We start from the raw sequence: 12,000 nt of genomic DNA, 5'->3' as shown, positions 1-12,000 counted from the left end.
CAAAGAAGCACTGCAAGTAACCACCCAATACGGTCTCTGGGTGAAGGGAGACCCTGGAATGCAGGGGAAGATCCACATGGCGGATACACTGCTGGTGGCCATGTTGAGTGCCCCCTGGACAAAGGGAAACCCCGGAGCGGAGGGACACGACTCCATGGGGGGAGCAATGGCAGCGGCCATCTTGGATGGCCCCCTAACAAATGGAAACTCTGGAGTGCAGGGGCGCGGCCACCAGGTAAGTATGGTTAATCCCACAGGAGCGAGGGGACAGAAACCCCCCACCAGGATAGTCACCTGGAACGTTAGGGGACTCAACGGCCCAGTGGAAAGATCGAGAGTCTTCATCCACCTAAGAAAAATGTAAGCCGACATAATCTTCCTCCAAGACACACACTTGAGATAACAGGACCGACTGCGGGTAAGAAAGGGCTGGGTGGGACAGACCTACCATTCCTGTTACAGGATGAGGGCTAGGGGGATGGTAATACTGATCAATAAGAGGACGATGTTTAAGGTGACAAAGACGGTAACAGATGTAGGGGGACGTCATGGTCGGCGGGGCCCTTGACAGGGCACCTGTAGTACTTGTTATCGTGTACGTTCCCAAGTGGACGGCACGACATTCATTTAAAAGACAATGGTGGAAATCCCCGACATAGCGATGCACAGACTGAACATAGGGGGGACGGACGGGACTTTAACTGTGTACAGGACCCACGGAAAGACAGGTCCGACCATGCTCCACATTACATGGATGTGAGTGTGAGGTAGGAGACGGGTAGGGCTCAACGCCCCGCATGGAGGTTAGAAACGTCCTACTAGCCGACATGGCTTTCAACAAAAGGATATCACAGGCCATAGCGGAGTATACAGAGAAAAACAAAAACGGGGAGGTCTCACCCTCCATGTTCTGGAAGGTGCTAAAGGCCATGATTAGAGGGGAAATTATCGCCTTCAAAGTGTGAAGAGACAGGGAGGAAAGGACGGCTAGGCAGCAGTTGGTCGACTCCATACTGGAGGCAGACCGTAAATACTCAGAGGCCCTGACCGTAGAGCACCTTGCGGAGAGGAAAAAACGACAAATAGACTTTGAAAACTCTCCACGAGGAAAGCAGTGCACAACTCCGCCAGGCACGGGCAACCGTAAACGAACACGGATTCAAAGCCTGCTGGCACACGAGCTGAGAAAGTAGGCAGCCACTAGAGAGATTGCACAAATTAGAGCCAACAGAGGCACATTAGAAACAGACCCAAAAAAGGTGAACAAAACCTTTGAGACTTTTTACCGAGGGCTGTACACCTCGGAGCCCCCAACAGGGGACTTGGGGATGAAATGGTTCTTCGATGGACTGAACATGCCAGTTGTGGGGAGGACAGAAAATGGGGCTTGGAAGCACCACTATAACTGGGGGAGATCATGTTGAATATTAGCTCCATGCAGGCGGGGAAGGCGCCGGGATCAGATGGGTTCCCGGCGGACTTGTACAAAAAAAATTGCCAGCATTAGCCCCGCATGTTCACAGACTCACTGGCTAGGGGCACGCTGCCACCTACACTAACACAGGCCTCAATCTCGCTAATACATCAGAAAGACAAAGACCCAACACGGAATGCGGGTCATACAGATCCATCTCACTACAAAAAGTAGACGCCAGAATGCTGGCCAAAATCCTAGCCAAAAGGCTGGAGAACTGCGTTCCAAAGGTGGTCGCAGAGGACCAGACGGGCTTTGTCATAGGTAGACAGCTAACATCGAACATCAGGCACCTGCTGAATATGATCGTGCGGAAAGCAAACGCCAGAGGTGATCGTCTCCCTGGACAGAGTCGAGTGGCAGTATCTCAGAGGTACTGGAGCGGTTCGGGCTCAGATCAGGGTTCACCTCCTGGGTGAAGCTCCTGTACAACGCACCCATGGAGAGCGTACGGACAAACAACAAAACTCCCAGTACTTCCAGCTGCACAGAGGCACCAGGCAGTGTTGCCCGCTGTCCACACTGCTGTTCGTCCTAGCGACTGAACCACAAGCGATCGTTCTTGGAACAGCAAAGAACTGGAGAGAGATCCAAAGGGGAGGCAGAGAGCAAAGAGTCTCGCTCTCTGCAGATGATCTGCTCTACTACATCTCAGACCCACAAAGCAGCATGGAAGGAATCATCCCGCTCCCGATGACATGTATAACGTAATTGTCTCTTCGTTGCTTCTATGTATATACACTTCTCCAGTTTTTAAACTTTCCCACCCCTTGGTTTTTTTATTTATGTAGTGTTTTCGTTATCTCTTTTTGGTCTCTCTTTGTATACACCTGCAAATATACCACATATAAAAAGCGAATAAAAAACATTTAAAATAAAACTTATATACTCAGTAATTTACCTGAAGCAAGAAAAAACTTAAAATATTTCACCCAAGCTAATTGCAAGTGTAAGTTGATTAGCAGTATAATTATCACCAATGCGGGTGGCATGGTGGTGCAGTGGTTAGCACTGCTGCCTCATGGAGCCGAAGACCTGGGTTCGATCCCAGCCCCGGGTCACTGTCCATGTGGAGTTTGCACATTCTCCCCGTGCCTGCGTGGGTCTAATGCACACAACCCAAAGCTGTGCAGGGTAGGTGGATTGGCCACGCTAAATTGTCCCTTAATTGGAGAAAATGTTTTAAAAAGTTATTACCAATGTTATTTTATTCAAGTTTGCATCATAATACAGGCCATGAAAAATATATAAAGTTGTAGTTGCAGGACCACACAAGTACAATAACATAATGGTTATGATGCTGAACGAGTAAACAAGAAGCTTGGAATAATGATCCCTATGACAAGTACAAATCCTATCATGGCAGCTGGAGAACGTAAGATCTGTTATTTAAGTAAAGCTGAAATTAAAAAGCTAGTTTCTGTAATGATGACCATGCAATTACTGGACAGTTGGTAAAAAATCATCTGGTTCACTAATGTCCTTTCGGGAAGGAAATCTGCCATCATTATCGGATCTGACCCAAGTATGACTCCAGGCCCAAAAGCAATGTAGTTACTTCTTAACTGTCCTCTGGAAAAAGTCCAGCAAACCAGGCATTAAACTGCTACAAGAAACAATAATCTAATTGGATGGACACCAGCACTGACCTGAAGAGTGGAAAGAGTCAACCTTGTAAAGTCCTCCTGTCAAGCATCTGGAAATTTCTCTGAAGCAGTCTTCCACAGATTAGTGAGCAACAGCCTTACAGATCATACTGAGCATTCAAAGTCCTAAACACCTCAGTCAACATCCCTGGACATATCCTGCCCCACTGGCAGGACACAACACCAGAGGTGGTGGCAGAGTGGCATACAGTCTGGAGGGTGGGGCCTTGGGAGTCCTCAACATCGATTCCAGACCCCATGAAGTCTCATGACATCAGGCCAAATGTGATTACCACCAACCACCCTCCTTTAGCTAATGAGCATATCTCCATATTGAATAAAATTCCAAGAAGCACAAACATGGTTTCTGAGAAGTAATCCTTCTGAAACTTTAACTCTGTTTCTCTCCACAGATGCTGCCTGGCTGTGTTTTTCCAGGTATTTTTGTTCTCATCATTAAAAGATAATGGGCGTGATTCTCCGTTGCGTGATGCCGATATTGTAATCGCCGATCGGGCAGAGAATCCCTTCCCATTCCCAAATTGGTGGTGGCGCCGGTTTGATGCCAGTTTCTATTCTCCAACCCCTCCGAAATGGCATCATCGCGTTGTGCGGCACACACCGGAGGAACGGCGTTGGCTCGTCATCGGAAGTCTCTCCCTCGATACTTCCTCCCCGATGGGCTGGGTTCCCAACTGTGCGGTTGACATGTGAGCTCAGCAGTCGGGAACCCAGTGTGGCGGCAGCAGACTGTGTCCAGCGCCACCACAGTCGGCCGGGAGCTGTGCTGCTGGCCGGAAGGGCTTCCACGAGGGCTGGGGCTGGTGGTGGTGGGAGAATTATTTGGCAGGTCGGGTCCGCGCACGGCCGGCGCCATGTTGTACGGCGCGACCGTTGCAGGTCGTTGCCATGCGCATGCGCGGTCACGAACCTGGCCATTTTTGGCGCGAGAGTCGTAAGTTTTACCCAGCGCCGCTGTTAGCCCCTCACCGGTCCCTGGATCGGTGAGGGTTCGCCGCCGATTTTGGTGTCACAAAACGCCACTGTTCCCATGCCGGGATCGGCACTTCGCAGCAAAATCGGAGAATCCAGCCCAACAATTTTAGGCAAACAATAGGAGGTCAATTTATACGAGTAAGATTTTCAAGGGATGGAATGAACCATCATTCTTTATTATAAAGTTGGTGTTAACGTTTGAGTTACCAGAATACATTAGTAGAGAGACAAGTGAGAAAACAACACTTTTGGGTGAGAAAAGAAAGGAGGGTGGTTAAAAGAAATAGCCAACTGCTTTGTGCTTTACATGAAAGAATTAGTTGACAAAGGAGTGCTTTTCACGCTTTGAGAAATGGGTAGAGGGAGCCAGAGAAGGAAAGCCTGCCTGTTGGAGACAGGGAAGTAAGGTGGATGAGTGGAAGCGGCTGAGCTGGATTCTGAGGCAGTCTGTGACATGGCAGCAGCAGTTGGAACAGGCAAGGTAAGCACCATACCCACTCTCCCTGGTGCTGGCAGAAGCTTTTTCCCTCAGGGATCATTCAAGGGTCCCAAGAGACTCTACAGTAAAATTAGGGGCTACTACTTGAGGATCTTGCCGGATGGCAGGGTGGACAGAATCCATTTGAAGAATAATGGCAACAGTGAGTAATGCACATTTCCATTCAATTTTATAAATTTCTTATTCCAGTTCCTTGTTGACATTCTGCATCCAAGACTTTCTTTTTGTATTATTTACTCTGCCAGTTATGTACTGCACATTCCATTTCCACTGGTGTACTTCAATTTGAATTGCCAAATCAGTACTTAAAAAATAAAAAATAAATAATCTTTACTGTCACAAGTAGGCTTACATTAACACTGCAATGAAGTTACTGTGAAAAGCCCCTAGTTGCCACATTCCGGCGCCTGTTCAGGTACACAGAGGGAGAATTCAGAATTCTCAGCTGGTACGGGAACTGAATCCGTGCTGCTGGCCTTGTTCTGAATCACAAACCAGCTGTCTAGCCCACTGTGCTAAACCAGCCATCTCTTAGTCGTATTATTGTTACGTAATAATTAATTTCAATTCTATTCATTTGGAATTTACAATTTTGATTCTCACCAAGACCACAAATGGTTTATATTTATAGGCCTGGTTTACCCCTATTATCTTTCATAAACTAGGGTTGACTTATACAAAAGTTATATGATAAATTAAGATTTTTTTTGATCTGAGATCAGGGGTTAGATTGACCATTACTTGTATATATCATGAGTCACTGCTGTTACGATCCTAGTTGGTATTACAACTGGATGGGAAGATCCCAGATTGGAACCCTGAAAAGTGGGGACAACCTAGTCACAAGGCCATTAATTAGTTTTAACACCAAGAAAACATTTATTAAACATGAAAAGTTAGATTATTATACAATACTCCTTTACACACAGGTTTTAGAATTAACCCAGATTACAAAATACATCTTAATCTACAATAGTCTCATTAACACAAAGCCTCTTTTAAGCACACAAGATGGCTATAGTAAGACACATTCCTTTCTGAACCCAAGTCAATATCTGTGGATTTCTCCTCAAAATCCCCTCAGATGATTGTCATGTGAGAGTTTCAAAACTCCACTCCCAAAAACACACTTTAAAACCTTCTCATAATTATGCTTTCCCTTAGCAATTTACATTATGAAATCCAGACCAGGTTTGCCAAATGATACTTTTAAACAAAGTTTCCGCTCCACTTTTAGCTTGAATCTAGTCCAGGATTTTACACCAACTCCTTTAGGATTTCTTTGTCTTGGCTGCTGTTATAATTGCTGAAAATTCCCAGACTGTACTAAAATAGTATCAGACTTTACCGTTGATGGTTGCTATCCTCCAAATCTGGTTACTGCAATTGTCTCTTTAAATCAGAACACTTTGTTTATTCTTCCCCAAATTCTTCTGAACAATATCTTGGTCTCTGTTCACTTAACTCTGGTCATCTTGAACTTTCTTTCTGTCCCAAACCATTGTTTGCAGCAAACTACCCAGTCTTCAGAACAGTGACCACGACACCACACAACCCTGCCATGGCAATCTCTGCAAGACGTGCCAGATCATTGACATGGATACCACTATTACACGTGAGAACACCACCCACCAGGTACGCGGTACGTACTCGTGCGACTCGGCCAACGTTGTCTACCTCATACGCTGCAGGAAAGGATGTCCCGAAGCGTGGTACATTGGAGAGACCATGCAGATGCTGCGACAACGAATGAACGGACATCGCGCAACAATCACCAGGCAGGAATGTTCCCTTCCAGTCGGAGAACACTTCAGCAGTCAAGGGCATTCAGCCTCTGATCTCCGGGTAAGCGTTCTCCAAGGCGGCCTTCAGGACGCACAACAACGCAGAATCGCCGAGCAGAAACTTATAGCCAAGTTCCGCACACATGAGTGCGGCCTCAACCGGGACCTGGGACTCATGTCACATTACATTCATCCCCCACCATCTGGCCTGCGAAATCCTACCAACTGTCCTGGCTTGATGTAATTCACACCTCTTTAACCTGGGGTTGCCCCATCTCTGGATCTGTAAAGATTTAATCACCTGCTAATGGTCGCATTCCAAGCATTGTTTGGCATCTTTGAATTTGTCTATATATGTGTTTCTGGAACATACCTCTTCATTCACCTGAGGAAGGAGCAGCGCTCCGAAAGCTAGTGACATCGAAACAAACCTGTTGGACTTTAACCTGGTGTTGTAAGACTTCGTACTGTGCACTACCTTACAAGGCCCGAGCTGCTAAACAACCTCTTCATGTCGCAGCCCTCTCTTAAGCACAGTTGGAATTTAAACCAACACCCACACATGCAAACACCGTTGTCCATCATGAACCTAACCAGGGCAGCACGGTGGCGCAGTGGGTTAGCACTGCGGCCTCACGGCGCCGAGGTCCCAGGTTCGATCCCGGCTCTGGGGCACTGTCAGTGTGGGGTTTGCATGTTCTCCCCGTGTTTGCGTGGGTTTCGCCCCCACAACCCAGAAGATGTGCAAGCTAGGTCGATTGGCCACCATAAATTGCCCCTTAATTGGAAAAAAATGAATTGGGTACTCTAAATGAATTTTGAAAAATGAACGATAGCTTTTACCTTTCCAGGCACAGAGACATTAAATTAATCACACTTAAAACTATAACTTATTTCTAATATTTACCAATACAAATATACATCCCTTAAAACTACCTTTACTTTCTTAACTCTGCCAAATTCCTTTGAGGTCTGCTTTCTAGCCATTGTTTCCTCTGCCTTCCATTATTGCTTACTAATTTTCTGTCTTCCATTTCAGACTTGCTTCCCTTTCTCTTCTCAATCTATATTCAAGTTCCCGTGCCTCTGTTTATTAGTTTAAACTATCGTCAACAGTACCAACAAACATTTTTGCAATGTTATTGGTCCTTCTCTGCTGTCCCACTTGTATTGGTTCTGACTCCACCAGGACCAGTCACCAATGCCTCAAGAATCTAATGCCCTTTACTTCAGTATCATCGCTCCAGCCATGGATTCATCTGCACTCTCCTATCTCTGTACCAATAACATGTGGTATAGGGTGCAAACTGGAGATTACAACCGTTTTATTAATTCATTTCTTGCGTTCCTAAAATCCTTGTGCAGGACCATCTCCTCTTCTATCTATGTTCTCGGTAGCAACATCGATCACAACCTCTGGCTATTAACCCTGCTCCCCCCGCTCACACACCACAATATTTTGCTACCATTTAGTGATATCCTTGATCTTGGCATCAGAAAAGCAATATGCCATCCTGAAATTATCTTCAGCTGCAGAAACACCTGTCTGTTATCCAACTATAGAATTTCCCATTACTATTGTTCACCTTACCTTTCTGCTGTCCCTTTGCATAGCCGGTGCTGTATACATCAAATGAACCATCACCTTCACCAGTATTCAGCGTTGGATACTGTTTGGAGAACAAAATGCACTAAGGGGGACTACTTGCCTAATGCTCCTTGTCTGTTTGGGGATCACCCATTTCCTATTAGCCTCTTCAGCTACAGTGATCACTTGCTGAAACATGCTATCCCCCTAGCTCAGATATATTGTAGTGATACCAGCTGCTTCCCAACCTCCAAACCCTGTAGCTTGAGGTCCTTTGGCAGATGACACTTCCTGCGCACCTGGTTTCCCAGGACACAGGAACCGTCCTGGATTTCCCACAAATTGGACATTTAATTATAATATATTAAATTTCCGAATGCAAAATTCATTGGAATTCACTTACATTTGTTCATCTATTTCTTCTATCTGTCTATCCAAACGAACTTCTTCATCATCTTCTGCTACAATAGCTTCTGAAACCTTTAGGCAGTAAAAGTAAAGCACCAATTAGTAAAGATGCAGAAGTGTCCACTACTGATCAATGCAGCAGTCTTAAATAAACATAAAATACTTGAAGTTTCAGAGGAAAAATAAGACACTTTGCTGTCTTGAATTAAAAGCAAACAAATACTTCACATATAAAATTCTGGAAACATACAACTCACTATTTATGAACACAATATACAAGATGAAAGTATACATAATGAAAAATGGCCATATGGTATCAATTCAGCTCTTTCCAAGAGCCAATGGGCAGGAATACTGATGAATTTACTCTCCTTCATATTCTTGAAAACGACTCACCGTGTTAACCTGTCTGATTTCCTTCTGAAACTCTTCCCATTCTTTGTCCATTTGATCTTTTGGTGGGTCTACTTTTCGCACCTACAATATCAGGTGATGATAAGAAAGATGAAAAATGCATGCAGGCTCTGGTGTGGCCAGATAACAGAGGATGCCACAAATGCTAGCTCTTCACTGCCCTCTACAGTTTACAACATTAATACTTTACCAAAAATAGTCAAGATACAGAAAGTATGGCTTAAATATCTGCAGTAGCTTCCAGGAACAAAATAATGTAAATGCTATGCGGTACTTGCTTTTGCATCTTTTACTGGATCATCAAAGAATCCTTCTGGCAAGGCCTCTGCTGTATTTTCTTTCCTGAAACATAAAATTGACCCAATCAACTCAAAGGCTGCCAATTATCACCAATCCAAAACATGCAGTTCAACTGTGGACTTAATCTTCAGCCACCTTAACCCAATAGTCTTTCATTTTGAAAAGAAACTTTAATATTCTGGATATTCATATTTATTTGTAAAATTAATATGAATTCCTTACAATTAAGAATAAGTGAGTTTTATCCCACATTTTTGCTCTATCTTTAAAATAGATAGATGGGAATGTTTCCATTAAATACACTGCTGTAGGATAAATCTATGTTTAACCTGTGTTTAAAATATCTGAATAGAGAGAATAAACTAAAATTAATTATTTTTCATCAGTGGAGAAGCATTTTAAGACGCAATCATTAACACGTGCTGCAATTACTAAACTTGGTCTGTAATTAGATCATAATTACCACAATCAGAATTTTCACCTTTCCACTGTCTTGTTTGATTGTTCTGGTTTCTGGATAGATCCAGAATGAGGATGAGCAGAAGGAGCGAGGGTGCTATCAAAGAAGTCTGAAAAGGGAGACAGTAAAAAAGAAATTGATCAAAAATCATAACTAATGAACTTAAAATTGTGGAACATAATATTTTTCTTACTTTCATGTGTTTTATCTTTTTCTCCACCCTCACATCAACACCAAAGGGTGGATGGAGCACCTGATTAATCCTCCATCGCATCACCTAGGAAATTTATTTTGCCTATTGGAAATACCTCAGACGTGAGCTTTCTGACTTAAACGCACCTACAGCGGGGCAGGAGTTCCACTCACCCTGCCAATGCCTTTCCATCTTCTGGAATTCTTGGTGCACTTGCAGTTCCACAGTTATGTACATGCAAAAGTCTCAGCAGAGATTAGGCTGGACTTGCTGCAGCATGCCTTAGAGGCTGGTTCAAGCTAGGGTGAGCAGAAAACCACTGAGTTGCTACAGAAAGAAAATAATCCTTTTTTTGCCTCATTTTTAATTTTGCTGATAAATGGTCATGATTGGGAGAGTCTGTACAGGCCCATCTTCTTTTGAAACTCCAAATCGACCTCAGCTGACCTTTAAAAACTAAAATGTCCAACATTCAAACACGAATGTGGAAAACGTGATGGAGATAAATTGAGCCTCATTAACCTATGATATGAAGATAAACTGGACAAAATCTCATATGGGATTGGGCGCCAGAAAAAAGGGGGGCAGGTAGGAGAAAGAGGCAGGTTGCAGTGGAGGGCAATCCTAAGCATTTTTCCAAATTCATCCACCACAGGCACACTAGAAATGTGTCCCTTTGTCAGGATGTAGCTAGGATCTCTTTGGTGCTGGTGGGTCCAAGACAATGTTTGGCAATGATAGCTTATAATGAAGCCCACCCCACTATGCCAGATGAAACATTCCAATGAATGCCTGAGCCAGGGCATTACTGAAGAATGTTAGCCCAGCCTGATTCACTAATTGAACCTGAAAAAGAAAAAAATAATTCTTCTCACACTGCTTCAGGTGGTTTGAGTTCTCCTGACTGTCTAAGAGCTGAAAGCGTACTAGTGCTGGCAGGTTGCTTGGTTTTAACATGTTACACTCTATCAATACTGATCAATACAAATGGGGGTCCCAATGTTTGATCCTGTCAACCACCCCATAGTGCTCTTTCCTGGATTGTTCTCACATTTGAGCAAAGAGGAACTCAACCCTCAAGGATTCTTCAGTGGACTGGTATAGTCATTCATAAACATGACAAAGAGTTGTCTGTCATTAGCTGACAAAAGTAACTGCAGAAAGATCAAGCTAGTTTAAGAGAAACGTTTAAGAGAATGTGACCCTTTGAAAGTATGAGGTGCATTTTCCTATAAACACTTACCATCTACAAAACATTTATAATAATCTGTATATGAAAATATTTATATTTGGAAAGTTGGACATTTATAAATGGCCGTATCGTCAGCAAACATGTAGATGGAGTTGGAACCAAGTTTTGCCACGCAGTCGTGTGCGTACAGGGAGTAGAGTAGGGGGCTAAGTACACAGTCTTGCTGGGCCTCGGTACTGAGGATTATTGTGGAGGAGGTGTTGTTGTTCATTCTTACTGATTGTGGTCTGTTTGTCAGAAAATCGAGGATCCAGTTGCAGAGTGAAGAGCCAAGTCCTAGGTTTTGGAGCTTTGATATGAGCTTGGCTAGGATTATGGTGTTGAAGGCGGAGCTGTAGTCAATAAATAGGAGTCTGATGTCGGAGTCCTTGTTTTCAAGATGCTCTAGCGATGAGTGTAGGGCCAGGGAAAATGTCTGCCATTTAAGCTGGTATTCCCGTTCCTGTTCCTTCTATTTTTCCTCCCTTGTTAACCTCTCGCTCTGGAGATTTTCCATTTCCAATTATCTTGCCTACTCGCGTCCTTTCTCTCTTTCTGCTCCCTTTTTTTACTTTTCTACTTGTTCTCGTCTTTTCTTCTTTCTTTCGCCTCCAATTCAGGTTTTTTTCATTTGCATCCGAATCTTAGCCGATTCAACTGACTGAGCCCCCCAAGAATGTGGTCTCTCTGGTATCCCATCCAATTTCAAATGCCGCACTAATATCTCCAGCACATTTGTTCTCCTCGCTGCTAAGATTAATTCTCACTCCAGCTTGTCCATCAATTGCATTAGATTACTCTTGGTTACTTTTTCTTTGAAAAAATATATTTATTGCAGTTTTCATTTCAGAGAATAATGCAACAAAGTTACAAAATGATACGTCCCCATGAATGGGAAGAGAAAACGGCTTTACAAGAGTAGAGTGGAACAGGAGAACGACAGCGCAATTGGCTCGATACAATCATTAGACAAGATTAGATACCCATATAGGCAAAGACTGCAGGAT

At 43.9% G+C, this 12,000-nt stretch overlaps 1 protein-coding gene across 2 annotated transcripts in view; it reads right to left on the bottom strand.

The window, feature by feature from the left end:
• Positions 1 to 12,000, bottom strand: part of znf830 (zinc finger protein 830) — a 110,261-nt gene that overhangs the window by 23,783 nt on the left and 74,478 nt on the right. For both annotated transcript variants that reach the window (XM_072508873.1, XM_072508874.1), the window contains exons 6-9: positions 9,591 to 9,678; positions 9,088 to 9,151; positions 8,792 to 8,872; positions 8,391 to 8,467 (exon numbers count right to left, since the gene is read on the bottom strand). In XM_072508873.1, the coding sequence (XP_072364974.1) occupies positions 8,391 to 8,467; positions 8,792 to 8,872; positions 9,088 to 9,151; positions 9,591 to 9,678 (310 nt within the window). The remainder of the gene's footprint in view (positions 1 to 8,390; positions 8,468 to 8,791; positions 8,873 to 9,087; positions 9,152 to 9,590; positions 9,679 to 12,000) is intronic.

Source organism: Scyliorhinus torazame, chromosome 6 (genome assembly GCF_047496885.1).
Source record: "Scyliorhinus torazame isolate Kashiwa2021f chromosome 6, sScyTor2.1, whole genome shotgun sequence".
Lineage (NCBI taxonomy): Eukaryota > Metazoa > Chordata > Chondrichthyes > Carcharhiniformes > Scyliorhinidae > Scyliorhinus > Scyliorhinus torazame.
This window is presented reverse-complemented; position numbering and strand designations above follow the sequence as displayed.